This window comes from Aquila chrysaetos, chromosome 20 (assembly GCF_900496995.4).
Source record: "Aquila chrysaetos chrysaetos chromosome 20, bAquChr1.4, whole genome shotgun sequence".
NCBI lineage: Eukaryota > Metazoa > Chordata > Aves > Accipitriformes > Accipitridae > Aquila > Aquila chrysaetos.
The window spans coordinates 10307696-10323712 of record NC_044023.1 but is presented as its reverse complement, the minus strand read 5'-3'; the positions used below and the strand labels follow the sequence as shown (position 1 = coordinate 10323712).

Sequence of the window (16017 nt, the reverse complement as noted above, 5' to 3'; positions counted from 1 at the left end):
TTTACTTTAAAAATCAGTCTGCCTGGTGCCTTTCATTATAAGTACTTTCTTCATTCAACATAAAACATTCCTTTAAGAAACCACCACAAACAAAGGAGCTATATACTGGAGGATGCGTATGGGAATGCATGGAAAGGGGCATTCCACCTTGGGTCATGGAATGACAACTGTTCTGCTTGGCTGCATTCTTGTGGTTGGTGATTTGTGGATGCAACACACCCGCCTCTTTTCCCCAATCTTTTCCATTTGCATGTGAAAATAATGGGTTTCATGATTCATCATTATAACAAGTGGAAATTAAGCATGTAGTTTCATGTGTGTTTCTTTATCTTCTTAACTCTTGAAGGAAGACTAGCACCTGACTTGCAAAGTTTTGGAAGGTTGGTATATACATATGTGTGTGTGTTTATTTTTAAGGGTTTTGTCAATTCCAAGTAGGGCTCAAAATGGCTTCTGTTAAAAGGCACAGTTTTCATTTATGTCTTCTGATATTTTAAAAACATATCGTTTTTATAGGCACTATTTGCATTTCATGGGCTTGTATCTTCAGAGGAGAATTTCAAATATTGTACTTTGTATATGCTGCTTTCAACCTGGAAATGAAGAGAATTTATTTTGTTTTAAATATTCTTACCCAAGGCAATCGAAAGATGATTGTGTTATGTAAGGCTGGTTTTAAATAACAACAAAAATGTAGAGTATTTAAACAATGTGAAATACTTGAGGCATTTCAGAGGTAGGACATCAAAAAGAAGCCTCTAATTTTAATAAAGCAAGAAAGGAATCTTTTCAGAATAGTGCAGTGAGAGCATAAGGTATCCATCCTTAGCCTGAACTGTTTCTAAGAGTCTACAGGCAAATAGAACTCTCAAGTCTCACTTAAAATTGGGCTTGTTTTTATTGAAGTTTAAGACCAGACCACATAATAGATACAGAGGTGCTGGTACACATCATCAGGGTTTAGAGGCTCCGGAAATATTAATAAAGATTCTACAATAGTAGAACACAAGACTGGTATTTCACAATTTGCTATCTGCTAGCACTGATTGACATGTTTCTTCAAATGCTGAGAAATAAGTAGGAGCAAGTGGTGTGAGAAGCCTCTGGCTTGTTGCTTGTCATAAACATTAAAATATGAATATTGACATACCTTTTCCTTAAAGATAATGTGATTGCCCTTCTCTTTTCAGTCAGATATCCATTTCACACCTTTCTGTGTGAATTAGTTTCTTGATCTCATTGCAAATCTGAAGAGGCAGAATGTTACCAGTTGAAAGGGTTTCTCTATGTATCAAAACCAGTTTGGTCAGAGTATTATAGTGCTAATTATTTAATCCTGTTTAAGTACATATCTGGAATGATTATAACAGTCAAATCTTTCTTGATTCTGACAGTTCACCAAAAAAAAAAAAAAAAAAGGTATTGCCACCATCAGGTAGCAAGACACTTATTAAGGTAAGAGGAAAGGTTTTGAAGGCCAGTCTCACTTTATGAACTCTTTTTCTGCCCAACTGAGAAAACTTTTTTTTTTTTTCTTAAACCATTGATATGTGTTTGATGTGATGCACCTTTTCATCTGATATCCTTGAGGTAGGACCTATTGTTTCTCAGTACAGACATCTTTGAACAATCCCCACCCCCAAATAAACAAAACTCAACAATTCTGTTGACTTTCAGTTAATACACAAGATGAGTTTATCTACCAGATTGTGCTGTCTTAACTTTCTGGAGTTTTCTGTGTACCAATTGAATCTTTCTTTCAAAATGAACCAAAAAAGTATTCGTACTAGTTTTGTCTCTAAAATTTGCATTAATTCTAAATTTTTAAGTATTAGGGATCTAATGAGGCAGATATGTGTAATGCATGAATAATTCCTGCCTGTTTATTGAATTGAAGCTTTGTATTTGATCAGTTATGTTAGTGTGTTGGACCATTCTGCCATTATCCCTGTAGTTTATTCTTGTTGTGTAGTATATGAATGCATTGTATAGTTTTAAACATGTTGAGAACAGGACGTGGACATAGTTCACTGCAGGAATGGAAGTACTGGCCTTCCATAAAGATGTATTAAAATAATTTCTCTTACATTCCCAGTACTAAACATTACTATTAAGTTCACAGTAAAAACTAATCAGATAACGTTTGTTTGTTGTACTGAACTACGTATATAAATTCCTTAGAAGAAAAATGTGTAATGTGAAACTGTTCTAACAATAAAAACTATTCTTCTATGTATTTCTAGCGTTCTATCAGTTTCCGTAGTGACAGTCGCCCAGATCTGTTTAGTCCCCGACCATGGTCTCGAAATATGCCCCCTGCTAACACAAAGCGGAGAGACAGCAAACTATGGAGTGAGACCTTTGATGTTTGTGTCAATCACATGCTTACATCTAAAGAAATCAAGCGTCAAGAGGTAATTTTTTTTTTTTTTTACCATACATTTCATGTTCAAAAGTCATCTTTAAAGCATGGAGTTGAGGATTGCTAGTAGGCATTAGGATAGCACCTGAAGCTTTCCTGAAATTAAACAGAATGTCACCACCTCCACTAGAAGCAGAATTCCATCCCTAGTCTTTATAATTCAAGCTATATTAGATGAATATATTCTTTTTTTAAAATCAGCTCATCATATTTCCTTAATAAATGTGAAGTTACTATGATATATTGTACTATGATTGGCTGCATTTGTGTACATGTTCTGTATGACAGTTTCTGTAGTGATGTTTCATTTTGTTGTTCTAGTAATGATAGATGAGCATGCTATTTCAGGAACAGGTATTTATCAAGTGATAAGTATGCACAGAAATGCACAATCATTTTGCTTGTTGGAAAAGTGTCTTTGAGGACATTTTCAGTGCTAGAAAATGAAATATTGATCAAAAGATGTATCTTCCAAAGCAAAAAAAAGAGTACATCAGTGGTTTTAATGTGTTGTACATGACAAATTCTAAATAGTTCATGTTACAGCCAATAACAGAGCTCCTGCGGAATCAAGAAATTTTTTTTTTTTTTTCCTAAAGAAATTTCTAGCAGTATCAACAAAGTTTGTAAGAATCTCTCTGAGAATACTTCAGGGACTGAGTCATAAATCAAACAACAGTAACATCAAGCATTTCTTGTGCAGATTTTAACATTGTACAGGAATTAATAGGAAATAACTTTTAAAATTGAGAACTTCAAAGGCAGCTTATTGAAAAATAAACTGTACTGGTTCTTAACACTGCATGCCTCAACAGAATATCTGAACCACTTCCATCCATGTGTGCACTGTTAGTTAACTCACACTATGGCAAGCCTTCCATGTATGCATATTATCAAGCTAGGAGAATCTGCAGTAACTGAAGATGTTCTTCCATGATTTATGTAGGTTGAAAGCTTTGACTGTAAAGTTAGTAATTCTAACTGACCAAAATGTTGTAAACTTTTACGGTACCCAAGTTCAGAATGAAACAATGGTATTTTGATAAGCCGGTGTATTAGGGTGGTAGTTATTTTTAATCTGAAATTAAAAAAAAAATGAACTGGTACCAAAACAAAAGTGTTCACTACCAAAGAAATGTTTTAAAGAAGATCTGTCTTTTACTTAGACCTGGAACTTTTACCACTGCATGTGTTGAAATGGAACACAACAAACGCCTATGCAAATAGTTGTATAAATGGTTAAGATACAGTTGAGTCAAAATAGCACACTGAAGATAGCTCCCCCATCTGGAAGCACATCTGTTTGAAAAAAATTAATTCTGTGGCTATTTTAGATAAGCATTTTATGGACAATCTGATACAGCTCTGCTTTAAAAAACACTGCACATGATTCCCTACCTATGGAATAAAGCCTGACTTTTTTTCTGCAATTTGATTTAGCAGAGAAATTCTGCTACATGGTATTAAGACAGCTGTTCAGAATATAACATCAACTCAAGGGGGGTATAGATTAAGTAAACATATTTTATAATATTTGGGTCTTTTTTTACAGGCTATCTTTGAACTTTCCCAAGGAGAAGAAGACTTGATAGAAGATCTGAAGTTAGCAAAAAAGGTATGTTTTTTATAAAAAAAAAAAAAAATCACAACAAACAGTATTCATTGGTTCATATCACTTTTAAAATAATCCTTGCTTTTTATAATTGCTAAGACAGTAAGAGGGGAAAAAAACCCAAAACATAAAAAACCCAAAACATATTTCTCTTTTCCCATTCTTTCTGAAACACTTAAATGTACTGCTTTTTAGTTTGGTTTTTTTTAAACATGAAATTGATAGTTTAAGATATGGTTATGAAACTTGAAAATATTCTCAGCGATTGGTGTGGTTTTACTTTCAGGGAGCTTTAAATGCTACCACTAATTTTTCAGTCACCAATGATATATTAATTACAGAGCTCCCCTTTTTTCTTTTCAGGCTTATCATGACCCAATGCTTAAACTTTCCATAATGACAGAGCAAGAGTTGAACCAAATTTTTGGAACATTGGACTCTCTAATTCCTCTACATGAAGGTAAAACTCAAGTAGTCTTTGCCTGTGTTACTATTGCACATAGATTTATAGTCAACTGGTTCATTAAGTGAAGTTTCTCTTCTTTTTCTGATCATGACCAGATCTTCTTAGGCGACTTCAAGAAGTCAGGAAACCTGATGGATCAACAGAACATGTTGGCCATATCCTTGTGGGTTGGGTAAGGCAGAGTTTTTAATCAGTTTTGGGACTTTAGTTTGGAGCTGCAACATGTTTTTTATCAGACAATTTTCTTCCCATATCCAGCATAACATGTCAAAAATACTTTGTCAAAGTATTTTTAAAAGGTAAGGCAACTATTTAGAGACATAATGGAATATTTTATCTTTTCAGGGATTTCCCGTGAAAAGATTTAGACTAGGATGTTGTTTTTATAGCTTTTGCTATTCAGGAGATGAGCAGTATTTAATACACTTTAAATAAAAATGAAGAGTCAGACTAGAGTTTGTCTGATGTAGATCATTTAAGAAACTGACCCCATTTGTATTCTGGTTTCCTAGGGAAATGAAGCTTGAACAGTCACATTGTGTAAGGGCACCCTACCATTATTTTTAAATGTCAGTCTGTTCCAGTCAAGGTAACAGGTAGTTGTTAGTGCTGTCAAAGGTAATAATTTTCTAGAAGCTTGTTAAAATAAGGCAGGCAGGGATACAAGAGAGATGCTATTGCTGCCCCACAAAAGAAAAAGTTGGTAAGTTCACTTTCACTAGCATTGAACAATATAAACACTGAAAATAGCTTTTGTTAGTTTTGTTGATAAAATTGCTCATTATATTAAAAAAGAGGTATTTTTTAAAGGATTCAGATATGCGAAAAGTTTACTTGTAATTATATCTAAGTAATGAAATTTAGCAGGAAAAAAGGGCTCGAAATTTTTAAGATATTATGTAACAACTTATTTAGCAGCTCTGTGTGAACAGTGGCCTATTGTAAACGAGAGAAACATGATCACTACTAGTACATAATGCAAATAGTTAATGATAAACTTGTAAATGTCAAAAATTATCTCTTTTTCTTTGCGTAAGGTAATTTTAAATATATTTATTTTCTGGTGCGTTTGAACACCAGTGAACTTCTCTTGGTCTGAATATGTCTGAGTCTAGTTTCCTTTGTTGAAGATTTTGCATATTATTGTGTGTTAATATAGCAGGTTTTGTAAATGGATATATTGTTCTAATCAAGATACAAGCTAGGTTTTTTCAGATTTAGGGCACTGTTCTGTCATCTTAGTTTGGTCAAGGTTCTTGAGGGCAATACAGAAGTTTGACTATAGAAGTTTGCTTAACTAAAAAAGGCTGGGTTTGGGACTACTCATTCCTAGGCTTTTATTTCCATTCATAAATTAAAATCAGACTTCTGTGTTCAACTATTGTCTGCACTAGGTAGTGCTCAGTCTTAAGTCATGGATATTTTTAATGCTTTGGAATAATACTGGAGATCTGTAGGAACTGAGAGATGAGCTAGTGCTTCTAAATGGTTTAAATGATGAACGGGGCGGTCAGAGGACCCTTGTAAACCTTACGTATGTTGGAAATATTATCAGCAATAAATTGTGGATAAATCTCCAGCTAAAAGATTCTCAGCATGAGTTCTGACAGCCTGAATCACTTGAAACTTTTGATGTAGAAAACTGTGCTTTGTTTCAGCTGCAGAATATTTTATTCCTTTCCACAGCTTCCATGCCTAAACTCCTATGATAGCTACTGCAGCAATCAAGTAGCAGCCAAAGCTTTATTGGATCACAAGAAACAAGATCACAGAGTGCAAGATTTCCTACAGCGCTGCTTAGAGTCTCCTTTTAGTCGCAAACTGGACCTTTGGAATTTCCTTGACATCCCAAGAAGCCGTTTGGTTAAATACCCATTACTACTCAGAGAAATTTTGAGACACACACCAAATGATCATCCAGATCAGCAGCACCTTGAAGAAGCTGTGAGTTACTGTGGGGTTTGGGTTTTTTTTAGGAGACTATAGCACTTTTAGCTTATTAATGAATTAAGGGACACTACATAAAATATGGAAATGCTAATACTTATATGAACAGAATATCTAGCCCCACTCCCCCAGTTAAATCCTATTTCAGTAGTGAAGTGATACAAAAAAAAGAAAGGGTGGCATGGGAAGTGTTTTCCACAGCTCTGGTCTGATCCTTGTCCCTTTTGCATTTCCTTTTCAATGTCATTTACCATTCTAATCTAAGTTGGGTAATGTGGAGGTTTCTTTTCAGGTTTTAGATAATTTAGATAAGTTTTATTCCCTGGCTTAAGACCTTACATAACCTCTGAGTCTAGATTAATTATCATCTGCAGGAATGTTGCTGAAATTTGCCTTCATTTTGTTTTTTAGTTGGAATAGCATTCCGCTTTCTGGAGTAAAACCAGAGGGATAAATCCAAGGCTTTAGAAGTTCCTTATTAATAGAAAGGAACCTGATTCAGATATTCTGAAAGGTTTCTAAGATTTCTTTTCTTTCCCGTATATATACACACACACACACACATTTACATATATGTGCACGCATGCAAACATATATCTCGGAGTAAATGAGTTTACTGTAGCAGATTTGTTTGAAATACTTCTAAATTAATGAATAAATAAATACCATCGATATCCTACTGCTTTTGAATAGTATTTAAATATAAGTAAGTTTCATTAATATTTTGAGGACAAAATTCATGATTTGCCTAGACTTGAGTATGTTGTACATTTCAGTATTTCTTTGCTGAAAAATGAGAGCCCTGCTTTTTTTGGAAAGTGCATGTTTCAAAACACATGTACCTGACCACTATTGTTCTGCTATTCCTTCCCCAAATCCTTTGCCCAGCTCAACTTCTCTGTTGTAAAATTGGACAACTGTGGTTTATATTCAAAGCTTGGATACTTGTATTTAGATGTAATCTGTAAGGTACCTTTCCCCTTGTGCATATTCTTTTAAACCCAAACAAAAATCATAAATATGTCAAAGAATTCTTCTGCTTATTTCTAAGGTTTGCTTTTCTGCATAATGTCTGGTAATATCGTCTAAAAATGTTTTAATGCTTTCTTCCAGTACCTGTATTTGGTAATTGTTCAATAAAATATCATATATCATCAGGATTTTTTTCTTGATATTTCAATAGCCTTGTATAGCTTTGTGGTGTTCTGCTTCAGCAGAACACTGTTTATCTTTGAAATGATGTATTTCATAAATTGTATATTTGCCAAGTTAGATTAGGAAACAGAAATTACTCTCTGTGGTTGCCTCTTAACCCTGTTTTAGGCTTGTGAAGTACATTTGTCTTCCTGTCTGGCAATCTGCTATAAGCACATTGGGCCAAGCTGATCCCTGATAAATCTCCTGGGATCAGTAGATTCTTGAATTATCTGTTTGGGCATGTATGTCTCAACCCATTCTCCTGCTTCACCTCTAGTTATTTAACAGAGGAAAATGATCGGTCTAAGCAACCTATGATCGCTATTAGAGTGGACTAAAATTAACAGAACTTCACATCCACATGCCCAATTAAGGGCCTGTATTTTAAGTTTCAGATAAATTGATATCAAGGTCCTTAAAGACTGCATAGTATAAGGAAGTTCAAGATAGAGAGCTTATTTTTATAGAAAAGGCAAAGCTTTCTTTTTAAATTTTTTTAAAGTAAAAAGGCAAGATAGTTACTACTTCTAATTGTAAAATTGTAGGTGTATGCAAGTAGTGGAATTGTAAAATAAAATTAATTTACCTTATTTCCAGAAGGTAACTTTCATGATGAACAAAAGTTGAGAATTTAATGTTTTGGGCTAGTTGAAATTTTGCAGGATAAGGATCATGATAGTTCTTCTGTTTCTTGTTCTCTGATTTGATGCAGCAGTTTTCAGAGAATTATCTATTTTAAATAAACATTTTTAGGACGGGTTATTTGTCCTGTGTCATTTATTGGCACATTATCAGCTGACAAAATACATCTCTGATTATATTTCTTACATCTGTTTATCTTAATTCTGCCTATTTCAGTTTGATATAAAGAGATAAATACCATATTTTTAAGCCATTGTTAGAAACAATGATAAAGCCAAACTGAAGTGTCTTTGTACACTGTAGTCTGCTTAATTCTGTTGCTAATATTAATACTCTTATAGATGGGTCTGCAAAATATTCATTAAAAATATACTGTAAGTTAATATGTATTTTCTTGTAGCTACAGTTCAAATTATTAGGAGATAGCTCTGAATATTGGATTGTCTAAAGTTTGCGTGTTTTCATTGTTTTTCTGTAGATAAATATAATTCAGGGCATAGTGGCTGAAATCAACATAAAGACTGGTGAATCTGAATGCCAGTATTACAAAGAGAGACTTATTTATCTTGAAGAAGGCCAAAGGGATTCATTGATCGACAATTCACGTGTTGTATGTTGTCATGGTGAACTGAAGAACAACAGGGGAGTGGTAAGGAATAAATATTTTGTAATAAATAGCTTTTAAAAATATCTTCATTTTGCATGACAGTTAAGAGCTGTGAGTATACATACGGAAACATCACCCTCTCATATATAGGAAGTTGGTAAATATGAACTATTATATATAACACTCATCTTTTTTGTTAGCAGTCAAATATCTGTATACGGAGATAATAAGCTTATATGTGCGTCTGTCTCTTAAGGGGACCTAACAATAGCCTGGCTAAATTATAAATCTGATAAATTTCAGTAAAACTTGCAGGAAAAAAAGCAAATAAAAAACATATTTCTGGTCTCGGAGACATGATAGTAATGTCTCCAATGACACACTAAATGTACTAACAAATTTTAAATCTGTCAAAGGCTGTGGTTATTTTTTTTTTTTTGCTTCAAGGTTAAGTAGAAACAACATGAAATTTTGAATGGACAAACAAAGAAAAACAATCTTTCTCATTAACTGAAGTTGTGAAAGTTTTATTAAAAAACCTGACAAACAAAGTAAGCAGGATTGTAAATGCATTTTTCAGCATTGGAAGTGCTTCTATGTAGCATGTTTATGCATACAATAGAATGATCATGTTTTACCATACGGCTGAGATGGAAAGATGGCATGGATGCTGTTTTCTGGTTCACCTGGTGATAAAGGTCAGGCAGGCAGTTAACATACAGCAAACCAGCAGGAAGAAACTGGCAGTTTTCATCTTTCTGGAGAACTTTATTTATTCCATCCACACTAGTCCTGCCTTTCTTTGGTAGCATAACATTAAGTAGATAATTAATTATTTTAATTTATGAACAGTATTTAAAATTCCCCAGCATTTTTGGGAGGTTTCCACACTGATGTATTCCTTGAATACAATTGACAGTGTGGGATATTTTTACGTTTGTGTGTTTCTTTGATTTGGGGTGAAAAACAGATCATTTTTATCTTAATGTTATCAGTCTCCTTTTCACACCTGCTATTACAGAGTATTAGCTTTTGCAGAAAATAAGAGATCTCACCATTGAAAGGAGTTTCATATGACTTCCACTAAAATCAGCCATAACAAAGCTTTACATTATGAAGAATCTGCAACATTTTGTGGATGATGATTTGAAAACTGAGTTTCAAAATAAACAAGGTATTTTTGCTGCACATTTAGAATATCAAAAAAACCCCACCAAATCCCAACCCTACTTAACAAGCAATCTTCCATACCTGTATATACCTCAAATATTTAATCTCACACATTTTTGCTTTCTTTCATATTTCATTCACATGAGAAGGTAGCCATTTGCTGAACGTATAAACTGAAACACATGATGGATAGATTCTTTACCAGGCTCTGCATAGAGTCGCTGTTAATACAAAAGGTGACAGCACTGCGTAATAAGGAACAAACACAAAGTTTAGGTGTGTGTCCTGTAAAGACTTAGAGAGGCACAAGTGGAAGAAAATTGGACTATTCGTGGATGTAAAATGAGGCATCTGTTGTGGAAAAATAGAATGAAGATGGACTTCTTCAATGTCAGAAGACTGCCAAGGCATATTGGGAAATGTTTCTGCTATAATTACCTCTTTCATTATAGTTTTCTCAAAACATGAGCTACTGGAAGATGGGACAGCGAGCTAAATGGATCTGAAGTTCTATCTTGTGTTGAAATTGCAAATAATGCGTCTATTTAGATTTAGAGTCTGGTCAACTTAAGCAACAAACAGTTACTCATGATTGGGAAGAAAATTTTGGCAGTGAAAAACAAAAAAACTGATTTCAATGCATGATATCAAGTGAAATTAATTTAAAATTTTGGTTTGTTTATTATTGGAAGCCACTGGAGATTGCAAAATGTGAGGAGGAACATAATTTAAAGGTGATAACAGGTGACTTGGGCCACCTAGGAGCAAAAGTAATTTTCTGAGTTTCAAAGAGCTGTGGTGAAGCTGATTGTGAGCAGCATGTGAATTGTAAAAAGATTGCTCATAATTGTTCATTGAAAATATTTGGATGAATAAGATGGCCTGTTTCTTGGTAACACAGGCAGTAGAGAAAAGTGAAAGTGGCTGTCAGAAAGAAGAATGCGTATAAGCATGCTGCTGTAGAGAGAGATTTTGAAATGTCGTGCACATTTCAAGGCCTCAACATTAAGGGATTGATCATGATCATGACATAAGAAACTGAGAAGAGGACAGGAAAAATAATTTTAGAAGTTTTAAAATTGGTGTATTTAAGTACTTATATGCTATTGCACCATAAGACTTTTAAGTAGTGGGAGGAGAGGAATCCTTATTTTAACTGTTGAAAACACCAGGTTATAACATACTAGAGTTTAAATATATTTGGTTTAATGATGTTCTAAAAAAGGAGTAATGCCTCATTATTTACTAATTTTTAACAGAAACTGCACGTATTTCTCTTTGAAGAAGTGTTGGTGATTACTCGAACTATCACCCATAATGAACAGCTCTGCTACCAGCTGTATCGGCAGCCAATTCCAGTGAGGGAGCTTGTGCTAGAAGACTTGCAAGATGGAGAGGTGCGATTGGGTGGATCCATACGTGGTGCATTCAGCAACAATGAGAGAAGTATGACTACACCTTGTTTTATTTGCTCATGTAGAACTATAATAACCTGAAGACACCTGCCAATGAGACATCAGAATGTTTTCTCTAAAATTCACATTATCTATATCCAACAGCTTGATTTTTATTTCAGACTGGTTTATTATGTTGTAACTTGCTTCTTTTAGATTGTTTCTTAAAGTTCACTGTATTGGTAATGGGATTTCTCCACACACCTGCTTCTGTACTGAATTGAAAAGGGGAGAATATGTAGAATGTAGTGGCAAAGCCACAAAATTATAAGCAAGTGTATTTTGAAATCTTAAGCTTTAGCTGTTAGGACTTCCCTTGTATTATGGAGACATTGATTGCTATTCTGTAATTAAGTCGTTCAGCTGACAGACAATTAATGTAGTGCTCAGTGTTAAGACTGCAGCTATTCATGTTAGTGTCAGGAGGTAAGAGTTAATGTCCTTCTAATTAAGCATATTATAATATGCTTGTTCCTATTACAAGGGTCCCTTGAATCTCACTTATCTTGTGAAAACTTTGAGGGTTTTTTGTATGTATTCACTTTATTGGTGAAGTGAATGGAAGAGATGAGGCAATCTCCGGCTGACACAAGACACAGTATTCAGTGAAGGTTCTGGAAGTCTGCTTTGCAGAGAAGTAGGAGGAGAGGCGTTGAAGTGTGGGAGAAGCCTTAGTCCTTCTGATTCACTTAAAGCTTTATGGGTAGCTCATGCATGGCAGAACCAAAATTGTTTAATCCAGCAATATGAAATTATTAGAAGTGCTTGTGGTGTTCTATGTTCTTGCCCTGCAAAACAAGGAGATAACCAGATTCTTTTCTCTGGTCTGACGTGGTGTTCGCAGGAAAACACCTTAAGTCAAAGGTATTGCAGATTCTGTTATTTAAATATACTCTTCGATTATAAAATCCATTCAGCCAAAGCATTCAGCGTTTTGATATGTATTGTTTCTTTCAGTCAAAAACTTCTTTAGAGTCAGCTTCAAAAATGGATCTCAAAGCCAGACTCACTCACTCCAAGCCAATGACTCCTTCAACAAACAACAGTGGCTTAACTGTATCCGCCAGGCCAAAGAAAAAGTGATGTGTGCAGGAAAAGCTGGTGTGCTGAACTCGGAAGCACACTTTCTTTTGTCACCAAATGGAAGCAGAGTACCCCAGGGAGAAACCACACTCGAGCAAATGGACCAATCAGACTGTGAGTCAGACTGTAGTATGGACACCAGTGAGATCAGCATCGACTGTGAACGTATGGAACAGACAAACTCTTGTGAAAATGAAAAGCAAATAGAAACAAATGTTTGACAAAAACTTACAGTTCATGGAAGAAAATCTGTCTCTTACCTGTACAGTATTTGCATTCCATACATGGAACCATTTGGAGAAGCACTTTTAAAATATTTTTTGTGACAATGTCAATGCAGTCCTTCTTGTATTCGTACCTATGAGTGTCGTACTGTAACTGCCGATGTGTATAAGCTGGAATCTCTTGCAACTCATGTCCTGTGATTATATTCCATAAACATCTAAGGTGGATGAAAGAGGTACTTGACCAGTTATTCTCAATGTCCTGCTGTAAACAGAATCTCTAAACTACTGTTTATATATGCATTACATAAAGAATCTTTTCATAATTTTTAAAGTATTTTATTTGCCCTTTACTGGGGCAGACAAAGATGTGGACTTAATATGGAGTTTCAGGATGGGTATCAAGATGATAAGTTTTCATAAAGGCATGGAAGGAAGAAAGTTTCTTGGAAAAAAAGAAAAACATCTTTCAATAACCTATCTGAACTCTTGTGGTATTAAATCAGCAAGAACTATAAACAGCGGGCCATGTAACCAGTGACTCTTTAGGGATTAATTTTTCAAAATGAAGCACTGTCCTAAGATCCAGCAACCAAACTTAGTAAAATCTGGTCAGTTAAAGTGGTCAGCATAGTGCTATGGTTTATTTATCAAAGCATGTAATGCTAAAAATAGTCAACTGAAAAAAAAACCAACCAAAACTCTACAGCCAGCACAGAATTAAATGAAATGCTGAGAATACTGGGTATTTGTAAATAAGCTGGTAGTTTGCTTTCAGTGCCATATAAATATATATACATACATACATATATATATATATATATATATTATCCCAAACAGGATAAGAGTGGGAAAAAGCTTTTGCTTGTGAATAGGCCCTCTTCAGCATTTTGCACTCCACTGACCTCCACTGTTGGTTTTAAACACCACTAAACTAATGTTAAAACATTTAATTTTCTGTAAATGTCTGTTTACAATTACATGTAGTTGGTTTTTAAACTAAGTGACAATTTTATATAAATGGTGCTCTACAAATACCCTATGGGATTATGTAGAGAAAGTTTAAACAAAAAGGGAATTGCTTTTCCTTTAGGGTGTATTACATCCTTTATATTTTTCTCAAGTTTTGTTTTAAAAGTTTTTGTTGCATTTAATCTCATGCTGTAATTTGAAACGTTACTGTGTTTTCTGGTGGCTCATTTAATCTACTCATGATGATGAGAAGCAGATGAGTCACTTAAATGCAGTCTAAACCACTTAGTTCAACATCCTGTTACTTTTCAGGAATCCCTGGGTAATATTTTATTTCTTAGTTTAAGAAATAATGCCAGTCCTGTATGGCAAACTATGAAGATCATATATTAATAATGATCCTTGATATTACACAAGATAACCTGTGCAAAATACTCGTACCAACAAAGGTAGAAAAACTGCTAAGTTATTGCCAAAAACATTTTTCTTGTGTTCTACAAGTTTACAAAAAATTTACTATGTCAAGTATCTTACATATATATATGCTGATACGCATTACAGAAATCAGTGTGACAAGGTGATAAACAATATAAAACAAGGTATTTTTATTTTTTAAAAAAATGTCATTTTTACCCTATAGAACATATTTCTGTATTTATAGTTTTTAAAAAAAGTCAATTTTCTTTTCTGTTTCAGGCTTTGTAATTTATTTCAACTGCTTCATTTTTAGAGCTGAATGAGTATGCCAGTGAAGATGAGAGAAAGGAAAAAATTGCAAAAGAAAAGGAATAGGAAAGCATATTAGATGATGAACCATTTTCATAAAACCGGCTCAGCAAAATGTTTAAAAAGGGCAAAGAGCATGTAAAGTGTTCAGGTAGAGAAGAAAGAATGAATGTGTGTATTGACTTTTTTTTTTTTTTTTTTTTTTTTTTTTTTTAATAATAGCCTTAAACTTTTCTGGAAGCATTTCAAATAAATTACATTAAACCATTTTGATTTTTATTTGATTTGGTTGTTTGTGCAAGAAGACTACAGAAAGATTTCAATAGTGCACACAGTGAGGCTGAACATATGTGACCAATGCTTATATTTTGGTTTTCCTGGAAGTGTTACATATTTGGATCTAATTTGCTAGATACAAACAGTAACAAAGAAACAAGTCACTGCACTCAGTTCAGCACATTCCCTGAAGTTTTGTATTATATAATCAATTTAGTACGTAGGTGGAGCAAAAAATTAACATCCTGCCATCAGTTTCTCTGTCCTGGTTCTTTGTGGGTCACATGTTTACTAATATATATTATTCCAAAATGCTGAGATAATGAATTTTGGGACATGTAAAAAGTCACCAACCAGCCAGTGAATCTCAGAAGATTAATTTACATTTGTTTACTATCATTTAGCAACCCAGTGAGCATCATGTTCAACATGCTGCAGTGCAAGTGTTTCAGTTTGGCTTTGTAGTTGACATGCACTTAGCCTACTGATTTGATCTAATAAAGCTTAATAATGTGGGTTGTTTTTTTCAAATCATCTTAAGGAATAAGCCTTCCAGTTTAAGAATGCTAATATCATTCTGGATTTGGTTAGCTTGTTTTGGTTCTAGCACTTGCCACTGCTTTTGAAAGAATGACTTTTGGGGGTAGGGGGGTAGGTGTGGACAATAAAATGTACCAAAAAGGATGGATAAAATGATGAATGCAAAGTAAAGAGGAAAAGTAATATAAGTAAGTATGTCAAAGTGATCATCATGGTTAGTAATCCTGGTGTCAGCAGAATGGAGTCTGAGAAGTTGCAGCAGTGAACTGGCATGCATACTGCAGCCATGCAGTACACGTGGGCCTCTACGTTATTCTCATGCAGAAAATCGCTTCTGATTTATTAGGTCACCCACCGTTGCATGTATAGTGCTTCCACTAATGAGTTCAAAGCTGTGTAATTTGTATTGGATCTCTAAGAGATCTTAGATCACTTCTGTCTCGGATGGAAGAGTAGTGCCATGGCAAGAAGGTAAATAAGAACAGGTGGAGTGTGTAAAAAAGGCAAGGCAGTGAAGAACCTGAAGTGTCAAGGGCTTCCAAGATCACCATGAGGGGATGGCAGAATAAGGAGAGGACCGCAGATGCTGGATGAGTTCCAGCTCCTCTAAATCCGAGGTATGAGTACTCTGGATCTCACAATCTGGGAGAAGAGTGAGTGATGAGGCATCTTGCTCTTA

General features: G+C 34.5%; 1 protein-coding gene across 4 annotated transcripts in view; it reads left to right on the top strand.

Annotated features, from left to right (window-relative positions):
- Positions 1 to 15310, top strand: part of ARHGEF3 (Rho guanine nucleotide exchange factor 3) — a 142089-nt gene extending 126779 nt beyond the window's left edge. For all 4 annotated transcript variants that reach the window (XM_029996233.2, XM_029996235.2, XM_029996234.2 and 1 more), the window contains 8 exons: positions 2244 to 2414; positions 3975 to 4037; positions 4398 to 4494; positions 4596 to 4672; positions 6187 to 6444; positions 8765 to 8935; positions 11323 to 11509; positions 12475 to 15310. In XM_029996233.2, the coding sequence (XP_029852093.1) occupies positions 2244 to 2414; positions 3975 to 4037; positions 4398 to 4494; positions 4596 to 4672; positions 6187 to 6444; positions 8765 to 8935; positions 11323 to 11509; positions 12475 to 12821 (1371 nt within the window). In that variant the 3' untranslated portion in view covers positions 12822 to 15310. The remainder of the gene's footprint in view (positions 1 to 2243; positions 2415 to 3974; positions 4038 to 4397; positions 4495 to 4595; positions 4673 to 6186; positions 6445 to 8764; positions 8936 to 11322; positions 11510 to 12474) is intronic.
- Positions 15311 to 16017: the final 707 nt, after the last annotated feature.